Below are 18,661 nucleotides of genomic sequence, written 5' to 3' on the forward strand. Positions count from 1 at the left end.
AAAAGGCTGGCCTTTTGTGAACTAGAGCAGTGAACATGGCCCTCCCTCTGCTAGCTCTCTGAGCTGGCCATCTTCACCTGCCTACTAAGCTTGAAAAGCGGGGGGTGGGGGGGGGTGGGGGTGGTGGTGGCAACAGATTGATGGTGTACCTGGATGTATTTTTAATTTTTAAAAAAATATTTATTTATTTATTTCCTTTTTGTTGCCCTTGTTGTTTTTATTGCTGTAGTTATTATTATTGTTGATGTCATCATTGTTGGATAGGACAGAGAGAAATGAAGAGAGCAGGGAAAGACAGAGAGGGGGAGAGAAAGACAGACACCTGAAGACCTGCTTCATCGCCTGTGAGGTGACTCCCCTGCAGGTGGGGAACCAGGGGCTCAAACCGGGATCCTTATGCCAGTCCTTGTACTTTGCGCCATGTGGCTTAACCCGCTGCGCTACTGCCTGACTCCCATGTGCATGTGTTTCAATGTACAAGGACCTAGGTTTGAGGCCCTGGTCCCCACGTGCAGGGGGAAAACATCACAAGCAAGGACCAGTGCAAGTATCCAGGTTCAAGAACCCCACCACCCCACCAGCTCCTTACCTGCAGCAGGGATGTTTCATAAGCAGTGAAACAGGTCTGCAGTTGTCTCTCTATTCCCTTCATCTCTTAACTTCTCTTGGTCCTATCCAATATAAATGGGGAGGAAAAAAAAAAAGACCACCAAAAGCAGTGGATTCATAGAGCTGGCACTGAGCTTCAGCGATAACCCTGGAGGAAAAAAAAAAAATTCTTTCCACTCACCTGGGACAGACCAAGCATGCCTCACATATTTTAAAGTACTTCTTATCTCTCCTCACAGCTTTCTCATACATGAAGAGAATCACATGAAAAAAAAAGTCAAAGGTCCTGAAGTTGATCTCCAGATCAACTCTTATTTTATTTTATTTTTATTTCTTTATTGGAGGGTTAATATTTTACATTCAACCATAAATACAATGGTTTGTACATGCATAAGATTTCCCGGTTTTCCACATAACAATACGACCCCCACTCGGTCCTCTACCCAGATCAACTCTTATAACATATGACAGACTAGACAAGATCAAATTTTATTTTCCTGAATATGTGAGTTGGGATAATTGAGGTGTCCAAGCTATTGGCAGAAACAGGGCTTTTTGAAGGGACAGTGCAATTAAAGGAGGGACTAATCACTAAAACAAGCAGTTTTAATATTTATCACAAACTTCTAAACATTTGGTCTCGTTATGTGTATGATCCAGGTTCCCGTCCAGCCCTTACTTCATTGAAGGAAGCTTCAGTGTTCACTCTCTTTTTGTCTCTCTGCCTTTCTGTCTTGCACTTTCACTTTTGATATGAATGCAGACATATTCTGATCTTTCCAAGCCCATTTTTTTTAAAAAAAAGTGCATTGCAGTTGTGCCCTCTCAGAAGGATGGTTTACAATGTAGGGAAGCAGGTTTTTTTTGTAAATTAATATTATCATTAAAAAGAAGTGGGCTTCCTTCCTGGTACACCTCCTCTAACTGCTTGTCTTCCAGGCTGTCTGTGTTAGGCCCCACAGACCAGTATTTGAGCATGGCCCTCGGGCCCAGGGGAATATTAATTTTCAAGGCTTTCTCTATTTTGCTTTTACATGTCTGAAACTATTTCAGAACTGAGTGACTGAAATGCAAGTTATTAAATACACTTTACAGAATGTAAGAAGTGCTTTCATTCCCCCCCCCTCCCCTCACTTTAGAGAACAGAGGGCTGGGAAAGAATTCATGCAGTTGTAAGACTTCTGTCCTGGCTACTTCTCAAGAGCTCTATCAACACACAGGCTGACTGCATAAAAGGACAAAAGGACAACTATACCCAAACTCAAGATGTACTTACCTAGGCTGGACTTCTAGATGCAATTTAAATATCACTTTAGAATTTTTTTTTTTTGAGTTTCACAAAATTTCTTGAGTTCTAGTTGAGTGGAGATCCTGGGTGGGAAAGGGGGAGTTTGGGGTTTCTAGATGTCAGAGACTCCTAACTTTGCAAAGAGATAAGGGAAAGATAGTTCAGTGACAGAGCACAAGACTTGCTAGTCTATGGTACCAGGTTCGATCCCTGGCACTTCATCTGCCAGAACTGAATGGTACTCTGGTCTCTCTCTGTCTCTTCCTCTTTTTCTCATACAAAAATAAGCAAATAAATAAATAAATAAGTAAATACAATCGTTAAAAAGAAAAAGCCAAGATGCCTCATTCCCATCTTCTGATTGGGCAGAAGTCTGCCCGAGGAATCAGGTGCTAGGTTATTTTATTTATTTATTTATTTATTTGTTTTGTGTGTGGGAAGCTGGTGTGTGTGTTTATATCTTTATGCCCTTCCATGTTGGTGTACGCGTGGCTGCGTGGCTCATTGGATAAGGACTTGTTGCTGTCTGTGTGTGTTCCTCTGGGCCTAGGGACAGATGCTGCCTGGGTACAGTGGCCAGAGTCTGGGAAGTGTCTGTGGGTCTCCCAGCAGCTGGGAAAAGTCTGAGTCTTTCTGGCAGATGTTTGCTGTTCCAGCCACTTCATTAATGTTGGAAATTAAACCCCTGGACTATTCCTGACCAAAGCCCTACTCTGTGATTGACAGTTGGGGTGTGCTTCCTCCCAGGAAAGCCTTTTACAGTCTGAGGGCTGGGGGCAAGGAAGTGAAAAGAAGATGGAAGTAAATAGGAATCAAATTAGATTCGGGGGTGGGGGGTGCAGAGGAAGGAGGAAGAGGAAGAAAGAGGAGAAGAACAACAAAAAGGTCACGGAACAAGAAAGGAAGATTCCTTACTCATTTAAGGAGAAAGAAGTTCGGTTGAGATCTTATGTCCTATTTCATGCTTGGGTCTTTCACAAATTGTATAGTTATCCCAGTTCTTCGAATACATTTACTGGCTGCCTACTGTAATACGGCCTTGATGTAATACGGCCTTGATGACACCCGGTAAAAGCACACAGGTTATGGGAAACCAGGGTGTGAAATCAGTTTACAGAAGAATTCCCAGTGAAAAGGGCCATGGCAAAGGTGGGGACTGCAGTCCAGAGCCTTGGGGGAGCAGGGACACGTTTCATAGAGTAGATGCCATGTGAGATGGGTCTTGAATTCGGTTTCCAACAGAAGGGTGAAGAGGGGTGCAGAGGGCACTCCCATGAAAAGGAATGGCTCAAAGGAATATACGGATTAGCAAAGGCCAACTCTGCGAAGTGCCTATTAAAACCACCATTCACGAACGGGGAGGAAGAAAAAAAAAAAAAGGAAGGGTTCAGCTTTGGTTCTAAGCGAGAACTCGAAACTAGAGACCCCAAGGTCTGGGATTTCGGAGACGCGCCTGGACTTGAGCACTCAGACCCCTACTCCCACCCTACCCCCCACGGAGATCCCCCCCCCCCGCCTCTGTCATAAAAACAGAAAAGACGGAAAAGTTGGGCGGGGATCAAAGTTCAAGTCAATCCGCAGAATAGGCTGAGCGAATTTTGTGTCGAGAGTGGGGAGTGGAAGCAGGGAGGAGTGAGAGGACTGGGGGGGGGGGGGGAGGCAGAGGCTTTTCTGCCACCCACCAGCCTGGGAACCCCAGGCTGAGCCTCCTGCGAGGCAGTGAAGACACAGGAACTGGGCCCAAACCCAGATTTGAAGAGCCGGGAAAGGAGAAGTAGAAGGAGGAAGAAAGGAAGGAAGGAAGGAAGGAAGGAAGGAAGGAAGGAAGGAAGGAAAGAAGGAAAGAAGGAAAGAAGGAAAGAAGGAAGGAGTAGAAGGTGGGAGAAGGGAAGGAAAGTGAGGGAGGGAAGGAAGGAAAGTGAGGGAGGGAAGGAGGGAAAGAGGGGGGAGAGCGAGCGCCAGTCTAGAGTGGACGATGGGAGAGAATGAGCGCAGAGAAGGGGGCAAAGAGCCCCAAAATGTGAAAAAGCAATAAACCGGGACCCGGAAAGGGGCAGAGGACAGAGGGCGGCCGCAGTGGCAGGAACAGAAAGCGCCTCTTTCGGACATTCGTTCAGACAGAGGAAAAAAGCGGTGGAGTGGCCGGGGTGCAGCCCGAGATCCTACTACCGCGAGTGCACAGCAGATGCGGGGCGCACAGCAAGGCCCAGCCCGGAACCCACACCGAAAGCGCACAGGGCGCAGACACAGTCTCTTAGGCGCAGGACTGTAGACGCCGCAACCCCCTCTGGTTGTGGGGTGTCACCGCCCCCACGCCGCGCACCCCCAAATCCCGCAATTTCTCTGTGGCGGTCGGAGGCAAAGAGGACTCTTCACCCACAGGTATCCTCCGCGTGCCGCCTGCCCATGCTCCGCAGACCGCCAGAGGATCCCGTGGGCATGGCGGGGGCCTTGGGGTCCCCAGTAGAGATGAGAGCGGTTCCCCCCTTTTCCTCCGCGCTGCACAGCGGATGAGCCGCACACAGGAGCCCCCAAAACTAGGAACGCTCCCGGGCCCAGCGCAGCCACCCCTAGGCTTTGTGGCGGGACACCTGGTGGCAGCTGTCGCGGGCCCTGGAGTCCCTCTGTGCAGAGAAAGGGAATAAAGAAAGCCAGGGACCCCGAACGCACACACACCCATCGGATTGAAATTCCTCTAAGCCGCTCGCCGGGTTCGGATTCCTAACATATTTTTTCCCCTTCAAAGTGCCTAAACCCCTCACTTTTCCAGGGGTCTCCCTTCCCTCTTAGTAATCCGCCAGTTTGGGCGCGCCTTGACTTGCAGCCTTGGGCTTCGGGGCACTAACCCCGCGGAAACCCTTTCGGATTTTCGGGGTGCCACATCCAGGTCGCCGGCGGGGCCAGGTCACCCACAGCAAGCCCATCTCAGCTGCACCTGCTATCCTTCACCTCCCCCCTCCCGGGCGTGCGCCTTCCCCGCGCGCACCAGCCCCGAGGTGAAAGCGTGGGAAACCAGCCTGTCGCCGGTGGCGGGACGCGGGTGGGGGCCTCCCCGCAGCCCAGGCCCGGCGGGAGGGTGGGTGTTTCCCTCACCCAAGAGTTTCCATGGCCAACAAAAGTTCGCACATGTACAGAGTGCAACAGAATCGGGATTCCGGAGCCCGGGGGTAGGGGAGGAAAGCAGACGCCCGCCCAGGAAACACGCATCTGCGCAGCACTGCGAACCCTAAGCGCTATGGGGACCCAGGGAACAAAAGCAGCGGGGTAAGGACAACTAGCGATGCGTCCACCCTCCTCGCCAGAAAATACGTTTCCCAGCAGAGTAGTTAATAACAGTAATAGTGATAATAATGATGATAATAATAATAATAATAAGCTCCCGACCTGCAGGGGAGTCGCTTCACAGGAGGCGAAGTAGGTCTGCAGGTCTCTTTCTCTCCCCCTCTCTGTCTTCCCTCCTCTCTCCATTTCTCTCTGTCCTATCCAGCGACGACATCAATAACTACAACAACAACAAAAAAAAAGACAAGGGCAACAAAAGGGACAATAGAGAAATACAATAATAATAATAATAATAATAATAACAACAATAATAAAATTGACGATGTGAATGATAATATGAAGAGGGAAAAGGAGAATCGCAGCGTTTCTAGATTCCTTCCCCCGCCCCAGTTTGTTGGGATAGCGGGCAGGGCAAGAATCACTGTGTCCGATTCACTGTGGGGCAATCAGGTTTGCAATTCCGGGCGCGCAGCGAGCTCAGAGCACCAGGGCCCCGGGGCCACGTGGAGGGAAGCACAGGGAGCCTGCCGGGTAGCCCGCAGGTCCCGAAGCCTCCGCGAAAACTCCAGTCCTTCCCAGCAGGAGACTGGACGCGCGGCCCAGCCTGGGGCCCTGGTGCTTTAAGCTCGCTGCGCGCCCTGACTTGCAAACCTGATTGCCCTGTGGCCCGACCAGCGCGCAGGAGGCGGTGCGCGCCCTCCTGGGCCGCGAGGAGGCAGGCGGAGACCTGGGCTACAGGGGCGGCGCGCGCTCCCCGCACCGCGCGCGCACGCGCGCTCGTGCACACGCACACATTTACCTGGAGCACGGCCCGGGAGGGGGGCGGGGTGCAGAGCCAAGGCGAGTGTCTTAAAATAGAGAGGCCCTCAGAGCAACGCGAGACGCGGTGCGGCGGGAGGAGGCGAGTGCGGGCAGAGGGGTCCAGGCCGGGCGGCAGGGGGCGGGGGGCGCGGACGCCCCTCGCCGATCACCCCTGGGAGGCGCTGCACTGCGGGGGTCTAGCAGGAAGCGCGCGCTGACTGACAGCTGTTCCGTCCCCCCAAAGGCACAGCCAAGATGCTGCTCTGCTCGCGGGTGTAGACACTCTGCCCACGCACCGGGCGCCAGATTCCCTACCCCTTCCCCCGCGCACGCCCCCGGAGCCTTCCCCCTCCCGGCAGCCAAGAAGCGAGGCCGAGGGTCCCTCCGTGCCCCATTCCCCGCGGCCCCGCCGGCGGGCGCTCAGCCCGGCTCGCCATGCACTGCCACGCGGAGCTGAGGCTGAGCTCGCCCGGCCAGCTCAAAGCAGCCAGGCGGCGCTACAAGACTTTCATGATCGACGAGATCCTCTCCAAGGAGACCTGCGATTACTTTGAGAAACTTTCCCTCTACTCCGTGTGCCCATCGCTGGTTGTGCGCCCCAAGCCCCTGCATTCCTGTACCGGTAAGACGCCCCGCTGGCTGGGGGGTGGGGGTCATAGAGGGTGGGATTAATGGGTGCGGGAGATTTCAAAACGCAGGGATATCTGGCGCTTTACCTCCTGGGTCCTCCAACCAGGGGGAAGATGAATCCTCTCCTGTGGCCCCCGGCGTGAGGGTTCGAGTCGTCCGCGGCGGGCATAGCAAAGGCACTTGCACACCTGACAAGGGCCAGGCGAAGTGTCGATCACAAGATTGCAAGCCAAGTGCAGGCAGCGCGCCACCCGCAGCGAACCGCTTGTGCCAAACCAGCTTTGTGCTGAATAGAAGGCGTCCTTCTTGCCCGCGCAGCTTTGTTTTTCCAACAGAAAGTTTACCCACTAGACCTGGTTCAGCGCCTAAGTCGTTTTTTGTTCAGCAAGTGGGGTTACTCCTCACCTAGCGTTAATTATCCCAGTCTTCTGTCTCTACTAGGAAAATTTACAAGTCAATCCTGAGGCTCTCAACAAAATTCCAAATTCACTGACCTGCCCTTAAAAAGAACTCCCTCTAGGGTAATGGTTCTGGAATAGTCGCGTTGTGGTGCCAACTGAGGTCAACCTCCGTTTATTTTTAAGGGGGGAAAAATGCCTCCATGATAACCACAAAGCATTTAAGTCAGACTTTTTTCTCCACTACAGAGCAGTAGGGAAGATCAAGGGCACTTATAAAGTCGGTTTATATAGAAAATAAAATGCAAAGCTGTATTTAAAACTGTGTGCATTAAGGGAAGCTCCAAGTTTAAAAATGCCATGACATTTTATAAGGTTCAGGTTGTGGAAATGTAGGTATAACAACAAAAAAAAAATGAAGGAAGAAACAAGTTTTTCAAAAGTTATTGACTGTACTTTCAATGGAAGATAAAAATCTATTTTTTTAAAGGTTATGTTCAATGCATGAGCAACATGAACTTATTTAAGGATACATTAAGACAAAATGCTAGCAGTGTTTCAGGAAAGACATTCTTCAGACCCAGTGACCAAAACACCTACTGCACAATGGTTGGGATCCTTTATTTTTCAGTGATTCCACTGATCTTCCCTATAAAACATTCAGCAAATAGGTGTAAAAATCTATACAGTAAGGTTTTTTCCCCCCTCAGTCAGGGGTTCTTCTGTACAGTTCCACCACATCCAGGGGTCTCTATTTGTTTGTTTGTTATTCCAAATAGTGGGAAGAGACAAGAGACAGAGGCAGAGAGAGAAGCCACCACTTAAAAGTTTTAAAAAACAAGTTGTTCCTAAATGCATTTGATTCTGAAATTAACACTTCATTCAGTTACACCGCTGTAAAATTAGTTTTGCCGTAAGGTAGAATTAGGCTAGCTAGCTCATAGCAAAACTTGGAATTGTGAATGTCAAGAAATGAACAAAAGAAGAAAATTTAGAAATGGACTAGACAGCCTCTATGTTTCGGCTTTTACATTTGTGTATCTGCCATGTGTAAGCCCTTGGATAACACACACATATCTACATACACACACACACACACACACACACACACACACACACAGTTGGGAAAGTAGGATGAACTTTATTTTGAGCATAAATAATCATTTGTTATAATTACACAATTACACAATCCCCTTCCAGGAAAAAGAGAGGACAGATCTCAATGCACCCTGCTAAGACTTAATTGCTTACCTGGAAACAACTTCTCTGAAGCACTTAGGTATATAGCATAGAACTTGGCAACATTTTTGGCAACTCTGTGCTATGCATTGCTGTGAAGGCAGCTTTTCTTGGTGTTTGGCTGTCCTGTTCAGATCTGGGCTATAGAAGAAAACATGCCAGAAAAAGAATAACAAATAGCCTCAGTAAACATTAGTCTTCTCTTCCATCAGGGCTGAGTAAGTTCTGGGGTTTATTGAACCGAATGTGGGAAATAAATCAGAGAAAAATGAACTGATTCACATGTGGTTTTGAGTACTCAGAGTGAACCACATATATATCACTAGTTACAAGTTTTGCTCAATCTTGTGCTTTTGAAGTCCAGTGATGACTGGTGGGAGGAGGTAGTTGCTCACAGTGGCTTTCTAGCCGGATCTTTCTTCTGCTTGGCTGCTTTCAGTTGTTCTCTTGAAGACATGTCATCATTTTGATCTAGTTGAGATTTAAAATATAGAAATTGGGATTTGCCAGTGGAATTAAGCCCATAAAAACTGGCTACAATAGTCCCTACTTTCAGATCCGAAGCCTTCAGTGGGTTTACGATTACAGTTAAAGCCTTACATGTATTAGATCATGGGAATCCCATTAGTGACTTCTCAAGGGTCTTGCAAATACCATACTTTCAAAGCATTTTTGTTGTTTTTAACAGCTACATTCAGGATAAAGAAAAATCTTAGATTGCATGGTCTTAATCATTTAAAAATATTAGTTACAAGGAATATTAGTTAAAAATATTAAAATATTAGTTAAATATTTAAAATATTAGTTAAAAGGACAACATAATATAATTGACAATTGATAATAACTTTTCTTCACTTTCTAGCAAGAAATAATAAATTTAGCACATTTGGTGGAACCAATACATAAAATGTTCCAATTAAACAAAAGGCATACATTGGAGTCAAAGTTAATGGGCATTCTCATCCTTTGACTTGTCATTTTAAGATTTAAATAGCTAGTAGATGTGGCCATTGGTGAAATTCTGAAAATGAAGTTTAAAAAGCTACTGTCTTACATAAGTGGTGTATGACATTGGGGTAGAAAGAAAGCAACAGCATTATGAATGTCTCTACATGATTAACAGTCCACATTGTTCAGATGTAGAAACCCAAGTGTCAGTTTATAATGCTGAATCTCCTCAGGCAGACAAGCATGTATTCAAGTTAACCTAGAAATGCAATCATTTTTCACTAGGCAGATAATCACCTGACAGCAAATTACTATTAGTTTCTCCAACCTTGGGGAACTACTCATCTTCAAAATAAAGTATTGTTTATCTTAACAGCTTCTCCTTTATTACGAGTGTAGCTACTTTGTTTTAGCCCTAGAAATCTGTCTTGAAGTTTGTTTCAAAACGGATCTCCTAAATCACTTTATAGACATTGAGAAAAAGAATCCTTTTGTTCCAAACTAAAGGAACATTTAGTATTACGTTTGAAATAAAATTTTAAAACTTAAGTCCAAAGAGAAGCTTGCTTAAAAAAAGAACAAAAAACCTGTTTTTCAGATTACCAAAGGGGTGTAGTATATATTTAAGGATTAACTTAACATGTAACACGTTGGCTTTATTTGTAAATCTGATAACAGAAATCCCCTTTTAGAATGTAAATATACTCCTATTAGGTATGAGTGATAATCTCCATAATCATTAGAATACTGACAGTTGAAGACCAAAAAGAGGCAGGGTTTTCTATATAACAATTACTGCTATTTAAGTCTTTTGGGGTAGTAATGAATGTTTCTTGGTGGAAGAATTGCTTGAAGAAAGCTGACTTCTTAGGCTAGAATCCATTGTAGGAGTATGGGCACAGTAACATTGGAAAGATCTCTCTCAGGATTGAAGTTTTAGAAATAGGGTAAATTTGAGTGGTATTTGAGGAGAAAAAAGTAGGCAGTTTGCTTCATGCATATATGAAGTAACAACTTGCCTTAGGGTTTCACAGGGAAGCAAACTTAATGTGCAAATTATTTGTAATTTATCGTAATTATTTAACCTTAGACCTTAGAATTTCTTAGATTTGTACAGACACATTTAGAGGGAGGGAGTGTAGTTATTTGGACATTCTGCCACCTGTGACCAGTGCATACCTTTTAATTCTTCCATTAAAGTCTGTAGCCTAATTTCTTTTCTCTCCTGTGACAGTGTTTCTTTCTGTCACTTTGTGACCGTCAGTGGTTTATAGGAACTGACTGTTGACTCATAGAGCTAGAGGAGATCATAAGAGTCACAGACCAGTTTCCCCAAGTAGAAGATTTTGTTATTAATTTTTTTTTTTTTTATTGCAGAGTGCTAGCTAGGTCACATCAGTGCTTAAGCATAGTTTTAACTCATGTTATATGCCCCTATTCTTCTCGTTCTTCTCAGCAGGGCACTTGGAGATCAGAAAAACTTTTCCAGCTTGCTTAGGATAAATCGGTACAATTACACCCAAGGGACAGTCAACCAGCCAATTAAAAGAAGCATTTGGGGGAAGGGTGTTTATCTTAGGAGGTGGCATAAAGAACATTTTATCCTTTTGGTGGATCCAGGAGAAACAAGTTCTTTGGAGGTGGTGTCCTTGGGTTCATTTTTATCACAAAGATCGGGTGTCATCCTAATGAAAAAATGCAATGAGGTTCCCGACACACTTGGAAACTTCTTTGGGAGACTGGGAGGTGGGTTCTGCTTCACAGAGTGGATTCCACTGACTCCCCAGATCTCTGCTGAGTCTTCGAGTTGCAGAGCAAAACCCCTATCTTGGGAACCTGACAGAGGGCACTGGAATGTTAATGGAGAAATGTAAACAGGGGGTTGGGAAAATGATCATTATCAAGAAGCATCTGTATTTTTGCCAGAGGCAGAAATAATAACAATTAGTCATAACTGCTTCTTCTGTTCCCATTATAAGGGATAATAAATCAAGGGATGCACAAATACAAAACTCATGCAGGATTATAGTATATTTGGAGCTGAACATTTTTGGAGAAATGATCAGTTAAATATACCGACTCTTGTTAAACGGTGGAAATCCTTAAAAAGTTATTTTTAGCTCATGAACAGTTTCTTTCTGGCTTTTATTTATTTTTTTTCTAGTAATAAGTACAACGCATTAACCTACTTTGTAGGTTAAAATGCCTTTTTAAATGTCTGTACTCTTGGGTATAATTTAATTCAGTAATTTCATTCAGCCAGTGTTTATACTTACTCGATGATGGAACTATTATTGAGTCAGTCCATTATTTAATTTTTTTTCTAACTCTTGATTATAAGTTGGAATATTTAAGGAATTTCTTTAAACTGTGTGCAGAGCCCCTGCCATACCCTTTTTTGCATGTCCCCCGGAGTCTGTGATGTTCACTTTAGAACGAGGCTAGGGGGACACTGACATTTTATTACTGCTGCTTACCATATGGGATTTTTCCCTCTGAACTCCACCTAAGGGGCGTAGCCACCAGCAAAAATTGTGTAACTGTATATAAGCTCACTGTGCTAGAAGTCAGTTTTCTCTGGACCTCTGAAGGAAACACGAGATTTGTGATAAATGTGTATGCTGTACAAAGTTGCTGATTTCAGTACACATCAGGAATCTAAGTGAAAAAAAAAATTTGTAGCTTTAGTATATCCCAGGAACTTGAATGAAAAGCAGTAAGTGCTCTAAATGATTGTGAGGCTGTAAAGAGATTAAAAGAGGGGAAGAAAAGAAAAGAAAAAGAAAGGGACTAGGGAAGATGTCTTTGAAACTCTTGATGCCACCCAATTCTGCCTTGTAGCTCGATGTCCCTCAGAATGACTAGACTGGTAAAGTCAAGGTGGCTTTAGGGGAAGAGACCAGAGCTGGGGCCATGCCCAGTACTTAGCATTCACCTTGAACTAAATGCTAATCCAGCAACATTTTTAGATGTATTTGCGCTTTGTTTTGAAGTCAGTGAGGAAGAGGAACAGAGATGAAAAAACCAGTCAGGGCACATGATCTGAGGCTCACTTGTTTGTATTAAGTCTGTGGACTTTTGTGGGTATTGTGGAGACTTCCCCACTCCCACACCTACCACTTATCCTGCCCCTGAGAAGTTAATTTGGACCCCATGGCCAAATGCATTCGCTGGAGTATGTCGATCAAATTCTTTCAGAGCACTGGAAGGTGTGACCAACACAATCAGAATTTGCATCCAAATTAACTTATTTATTTATTTATTTATTTTATAGACACAAGCATATGAGAGGAAGTGAAAGAGACCACAATACTAAAATCTCCCTCAGTGTACCGGGAACCCAACTCAAAACCAGGTCCAGCACATGGCAGAGCAGCGTACTATCTAAGCGAGCTATTCCACTAGCCCCTAGAATTTATTAACAACAGGGTTCAGATCAGGTCCATGTAGAAACGCGGTGGTGTCAGCCAAATAAGTACTTTGTTTCCAGGGAGAGAGTTCTTTTTATTATTCTTATTATTTTAAGCCAATAAACCTGTGCAAACCCTCAGGATTTCATTTATTTTTATTACAGTTTAATAGCACTCGGGAAAAGAAAGGCCTTGTTAAAATGAATGCTCTAAATAAAAACACAGTTAATTTTCCATTACCGTGCCTAATTACTCATCATCACCAGGGCATTTTTATATGGCAATTTAACTTCTTGAAAATGGAAACTTGGCATACCTTTAAGGAAGAAGGCAGTGGCACCTAGATACTTATCAGGAGATGGTCTAATTACATTTGGGCTGTAGTTGACTCTTCTGCACTGAGTGTTGGGAAGATGCTGGGCGGCCAGAGCACCTCTTTTTTAGTTGCTCAGGGAAGGCTCTGGTTTCCCTAGTGCCAGCTGAAATCGAATATGGAAGGAAGAAACTTTTGGATGTTAGCTGATGCTCAAGTCCATCTGAAAAGAGACACTGCCTGTCTTTTGGTTGGAGCTGATGTCAGGACTACTTGATAGGCCAGAGGACAGCTGTATATGCTTTCTGACTCCAGTGGCAGAGATCAGACACAGAAACACAGCCCTTCTCCAAGGAGAGACCAAGATCTGACTGAATGGCAGCCAATCTGGGAGGATCTCGCCACCAAACTGAATACAGGGCAGCGTCTAAGCAGAGAAGCTGGCGTGATACCATCTCATTCCGGCTCCCTAGCTCACCAACATACCCTTGGGAATGTGCTCTTCTGGGTATTTGGGACCAATGGGTATTTTCACTCTGTGTAGCAGGGGCTGGGCGTCCTTTTGGTCATTACTAGAAACAACCTAACGGATGTGAGAAAGCGATAGGATACTTGTCCTTTTGCTTTTCTTATCCAAGGATCAAATGTGACGAGTGGGGGCTGGTAGAAGCTCATAAAATCTTGCCTATATCTAGCCCAGGCATACCCGACAAATCTCCAATGCCAATTACACTGCATTCTGTGCCTCTACCGCTTCCCTCCCTCTCCCCAGAGTTTGTTTCTCTCTGGAACTTGCCCATAACTGAAACTGAAGATTTTAGACTTCAGTGTATATACGGTCTGAGTCATTTACAGAAAAAGTTACAGCCACTTGTGGATTGGTGGAAGTATAACTTTGGTGCTTAGCCAGGCATATTGACATTTGTCTAGTGGTGACTTATAAACAGTGGAGTCCTGAGAGTATATCTCCCCTTATGGAGAAATAACCAGGGCAAAGAGAAGTGCTGAGTCCTGCGATCTTCCTCACACAGGAGAATACACTTGAGAATAAATGGAAACATCTTACTCGTATTTCTAATGGCCATGAAAATGACTGTTGTTTTCAGGGTATCTAGTGTGTAGTGACACTGGGCGGAGTGCCTTCTGATCAGTGCTTTCCCTAAGAAGGCAGTAAGTATTGCTGTTCTTTTTTTTTTTTTATATTTATTTTTTCCCTTTTGTTGCCCTTGCTGTTTTATTGCTGTAGTTATTATTGTTGTTGTTGTTGTTGGATAGGACAGAGATAAATGGAGAGAGGGAGGGGAAGACAGAGAGGAGGAGAGAAAGATAGACACCTGCAGACCTGCTTCACCCCCTGTGAAGCGATTCCCCTGCAGGTGGGGAGCCGGGGTTCGAACGGGGATCCTTATGCCAGTCTTTGTGCTTTGCGCCACCTGCGCTTAGCCCGCTGCACTACAGCCCGACTCCCAGTATTGCTGTTCTTAAAGGGAAGCTGAGAAGTGAAGTGACATCCCCCAAATCATGGGATATATAAAGAACTCTTACATAATCATTGGAAACAAAGGCAAGAAGAACACCTGGCATTTCAGAGAAAGGAAGCTCTAGATGGCCAGTCACTATGAGAGAATGTAATTGGAAGAAGGCAAATTAAGAGGAGATACCCGTTTCATACCCATCCAACAGTGCAAAGTGAATGAATCCCGACTGGTGACAAGGATGGAGACCAACAGCCGCCTCACACACTGATAAGAGGGTATTATTTATCACAACAATGATTTTGCAGAGCAGTGTGGTGACACCCAGTCAAGCTTCAGAAACAGAAATTCCGCCTCTGTATGGCACAAAAGGACACCTTCACAAGAAGGCAATTTCTTTATTATTTCTTATTAAATAATGAGAACCGTGAAACAATCCAACTGCTCTTTGCAGGAAAAAGGACAAATATCACAGTTGCTGGAGTCATGCAGCAGTTCTTTTACAGTGATGGAAATAAAAAAGCCTAGATCTGTTTGCCTTAAAGGATAGGATACGTTTTGGAAATACAATACCAAAAAATAGGGTTGCCATTGGTACATACAGTCTGATATCACTTATGTACTATTTGAAGCATGTGGATGAAAAACTATCTACATGGTTTAGAGAGGCAAGGGCATGGGGTTGGGGAGGACTACCCACCGATTTTTATTTTTCTATGTAGTAATTCATGCACTAAGGAAAATATACACCCTCATCAAAACACGAGCAAGCATTAAGATTTGACACAGCTTTGTCATGGTATACAGATGTTCGTTACTTGTTACTTTTCTGTGTGTTTGGAATTTTTTTTTTATAACATAAACAGTGAAAAATGATAGTCTGGGAGATCCCACATTGCTATGAAACTTTTGATCTTGTGTAACTTTTGTTGACTTTCTTAATTGCTTTTCTACACAGAAACAGAAGCGTTTTAAATACAGAGCTTTTTGTCCACAGCCTCACAGTGGGGACGTTAAGAACACTTTATAATTAGACACATGTGTACAACTCACACTGAAATAACCACTGTGACTTCTGAAATTGGCTTACTTCCTCTGGCTGGGTAGTGATACTATTTATCAAACAGATGATTGCTGTTTTCCCAACTAGTGTGCTGGCATTTGAGTCTCTGAGCTGGACATTCAGGCTAGAAGAAATTGCTGGAAAAGATGGATTTTATTTCCCCAATTATATGTCTGTAGTCATGCAAACAAGTGCTGTTCTATTTTTTCTTCTTCTTAGTGATATTGAAAATCACTGTAAACTGCTTTTGATTGCATGCTCTTTTTTAAAAAAATATTTGCTGATATATCAGTCATAATTTTTGACTAGTGGTCCAGTGCTTTTGGCAATTTAAAAATTTCAAAATATGTATTCTCTAGGGATAGCTATGAATAAATACCAAAGAATCTTTTTTTAACTTTTCTCTTTTTAATATTTTTATTTATTCTTGGATAAAGATAGAAATTGAAAAGGGAGGGAAGACAGAAATTGAGAAGGGAGAGAGACACTGGCAGTTCTGCTTCACCACTCATGAAGCTTCCCCCCTGCAGGTGGGGACTAGGGGCTTGAACCTTGTTCACTATAATGTGAGTGCTTAACCAGATGTGCTACCAACTGTCCCCAATACCAAAGAATCTGAAAATGTTATAATGTAGCTTCTTAGCAAGGAATTCTAATGGGATTGACATTTAAGGTGGCCAAGTTCTCATTATAGTCCTTGATCATATCTTGATTTTAAAGTAGTGATGTGTGGCATCTGGGATCTATGGAGGGAACAAGGGTTGCCATGGTCATTGCCCAGAAAGATGACCATTAGGGAGAACAAGTGGTTGTCCCATGGTCTGGAGAAGTTAGCTCGGAACACATTATTCTACCATGACAACTACAGAGGCAAGTGCTTTGTTCAGTCTTGCTTCATGGTCTTCATGTTCAGCCCTTTTTCATCTCTCTGTAAATTCATTCCCACTGAGATGTATTATTTTAAGATATTTTGGCAAAAAAAAAAAAAAAAAAACGGAAGAAAGAAAGAAAAGAAAGTTGCCTTTAGGCTCTTATCTTTCTGTTCTACTTCAGTGGGAAATTACTCCTCATTGTAATGACAATTTGTGGCCAAACTGAACTTGCCTGAAAGTTATCAAATCTAATTTGTTATCGATGAACACACCTCCATGGGTTGAAGGGGCAAGTCCCTTGTATTTTGTTTTAGCTTAGCAGATGCATACCCTGGTTGGAGGAGGAGGGGATCCAACTCCCTGAAATATTTTGTTTGCGCCTTGCTCTGTCAACCTCATGGATCTCTGCAGTGAGAGCTTAACTCTTCCCACAGTGAGCTCACTTGGGGCAGTGAATGGAGGAAAAGTTATCATGAAAGACATTCCAGAGATCTGCAATTGGCAGCAAATTTGACAGAGACCTCTCTCATCTTTCTGGAACTACTGGGGACAAGAAAAGTGAAGGCTGAGGATGTTTAAGGAAATTGAGGGAGAGGGGCTTGGAAAATGTCTTAGCAAGTCTCCAAATCCAAGTTTGTCTCTCCAATATCATGTAACTCTTTACTACTTTTGGCGCATTAGACAACTGAGGAACTTGGGAGCAAATTTTCAGCCCCCTTTAAAGTACAGCACAGGGGCCAGATGGTGGTGTATTCAGCTGAGCTAACATGTTACTATGCACAAGGACCCAGGTTCAAACCTCCTGAAGAGGTAGAAGCCCCTGAAAAGGTGGACGCTTCACAAACAGTGAGGCAGTACTGCAGGTCTCTTTCTCTCCCCTTCCCCCACCTTCTCAATTTCTCTGCCTTTTTCATCAAAACAATAACAACAACAAAAGAAAATAAGAAAAAAAAAGTCACTGGGAGTAGTGGATTTGTCATGGAGGCACTGAGCACAGCCATAACCCTGGTGGCAAAAAAATTAAGTTTAGGGAGTCGGGCTGTAGCGCAGCAGGTTAAGCGCAGGTGGCGTAAAGCACAAGGATCGGCATAAAGATCCCGGTTCGAACCCCGGCTCCCCACCTGCAGGGGAGTCACTTCACAGGCGGTGAAGCAGGTCTGCAGGTGTCTATCTTTCTCTCCTCCTCTCTGTCTTCCCCTCCTCTCTCCATTTCTCTCTGTCCTATCCAACAACGACAACAACAATAATAACTACAACAATAAAACAACAAGGGGAACAAAAGGGAATAAATAAATAAAATAAATATTAAAAAATTAAAAAAAAATTAAGTTTAATAAATGAAGGACAGCATAAAGGAGCATCTTACCGAAGTGCTGATTTTTGGGGATATATATATATATATATACATATTTTTTCCTCCTGGAAGATTGAGCTTTTGACATCCAGAGTAATTAGCTTCATAAGGAGAATGTGCTTCCCTTTTCAGTGAGCTGCAGAGTAGAAATAACAATAACAATAGTTATAAACCACGAGAACTTACCTACATTAAGGCATACAAGTTAAATGGAGACTCTATATGAAGTTAGCTGTTCTCATCACTGCTTTGGAGGGGAGGAAAAGGAAACTCCATTTAAGAGATTGGGAAATAGGTGTAGGTGGGGGCCGGGCGGTAGCGCAGCGGGCTAAGCGCACTTGGCACAAATTGCAAGGACCAGCTGAAGGATCCCGGTTGGAGCCCTTGCTCCCCAACTGCAGGGGAGTCGCTTCACAGGCGGTGAAGCAGGTCTACAGGTGTCTGTCCTTCTCTCCCCCTCTCTGTCTTACCTCCCTCTCTCCATTTCTCTCTGTCCTATCCAACAACAACGACAATAATAGTAACAACAACACCGGTAAACAACAAGGGCAACAAAGGGGAAAAAACATGGCCTCCAGGAGCAGTGGATTCCACAGTGCAGGCATCGAGCCCCAGCAATAACCCTAGAGGCAAAAAAAAAAAAAAAATAGGTGTAGGTGTGCATGACTTAGAAAGGAAGAGGCAGGGCCATAGGGGAAAAAATGGGTAAATACATATAACTATAGATAGATAGTTATAGAAATAATTGTCAGCTCACTTCTGTGGCCTTGGGAGAATAATTGCAGTTTCCAATGGAGGGAATTGGGGATACAGAACACTGGTGGTGTGAATGGTGTGGAATTATATCCCTGTCACCTCATAATTTTGTAAATCAATATTAACTCACTAATAAAAGAAGTGACATGAGTACATGGCAGAGTTGAGGTTGGAACTCAGGCCTGTTCATTACTATGTACAATTCCATACCACACACCACCAG

General features: G+C 44.4%; 1 protein-coding gene and 1 long non-coding RNA gene across 2 annotated transcripts in view; one reads left to right on the plus strand and one right to left on the minus strand.

Annotated features, from left to right (window-relative positions):
- Positions 1 to 253: 253 nt before the first annotated feature.
- On the minus strand, positions 254 to 7,294 carry LOC132535016 (uncharacterized). Its single transcript, XR_009546799.1, has 3 exons — positions 6,697 to 7,294; positions 5,282 to 5,399; positions 254 to 757 (listed from the first exon to the last, which is right to left on the minus strand). It is a non-coding gene; the product is annotated as an uncharacterized LOC132535016 (long non-coding RNA).
- Positions 5,989 to 18,661, plus strand: part of BARX2 (BARX homeobox 2) — an 86,682-nt gene continuing 74,009 nt past the window's right edge. Inside the window, exon 1 of the mRNA XM_007539518.3 lies at positions 5,989 to 6,602. Coding sequence (XP_007539580.2) covers positions 6,416 to 6,602 — 187 coding nt within the window. The 5' untranslated portion in view covers positions 5,989 to 6,415. The remainder of the gene's footprint in view (positions 6,603 to 18,661) is intronic.

Source organism: Erinaceus europaeus, chromosome 20 (assembly GCF_950295315.1).
Source record: "Erinaceus europaeus chromosome 20, mEriEur2.1, whole genome shotgun sequence".
NCBI classification, from domain to species: Eukaryota; Metazoa; Chordata; class Mammalia; order Eulipotyphla; family Erinaceidae; genus Erinaceus; species Erinaceus europaeus.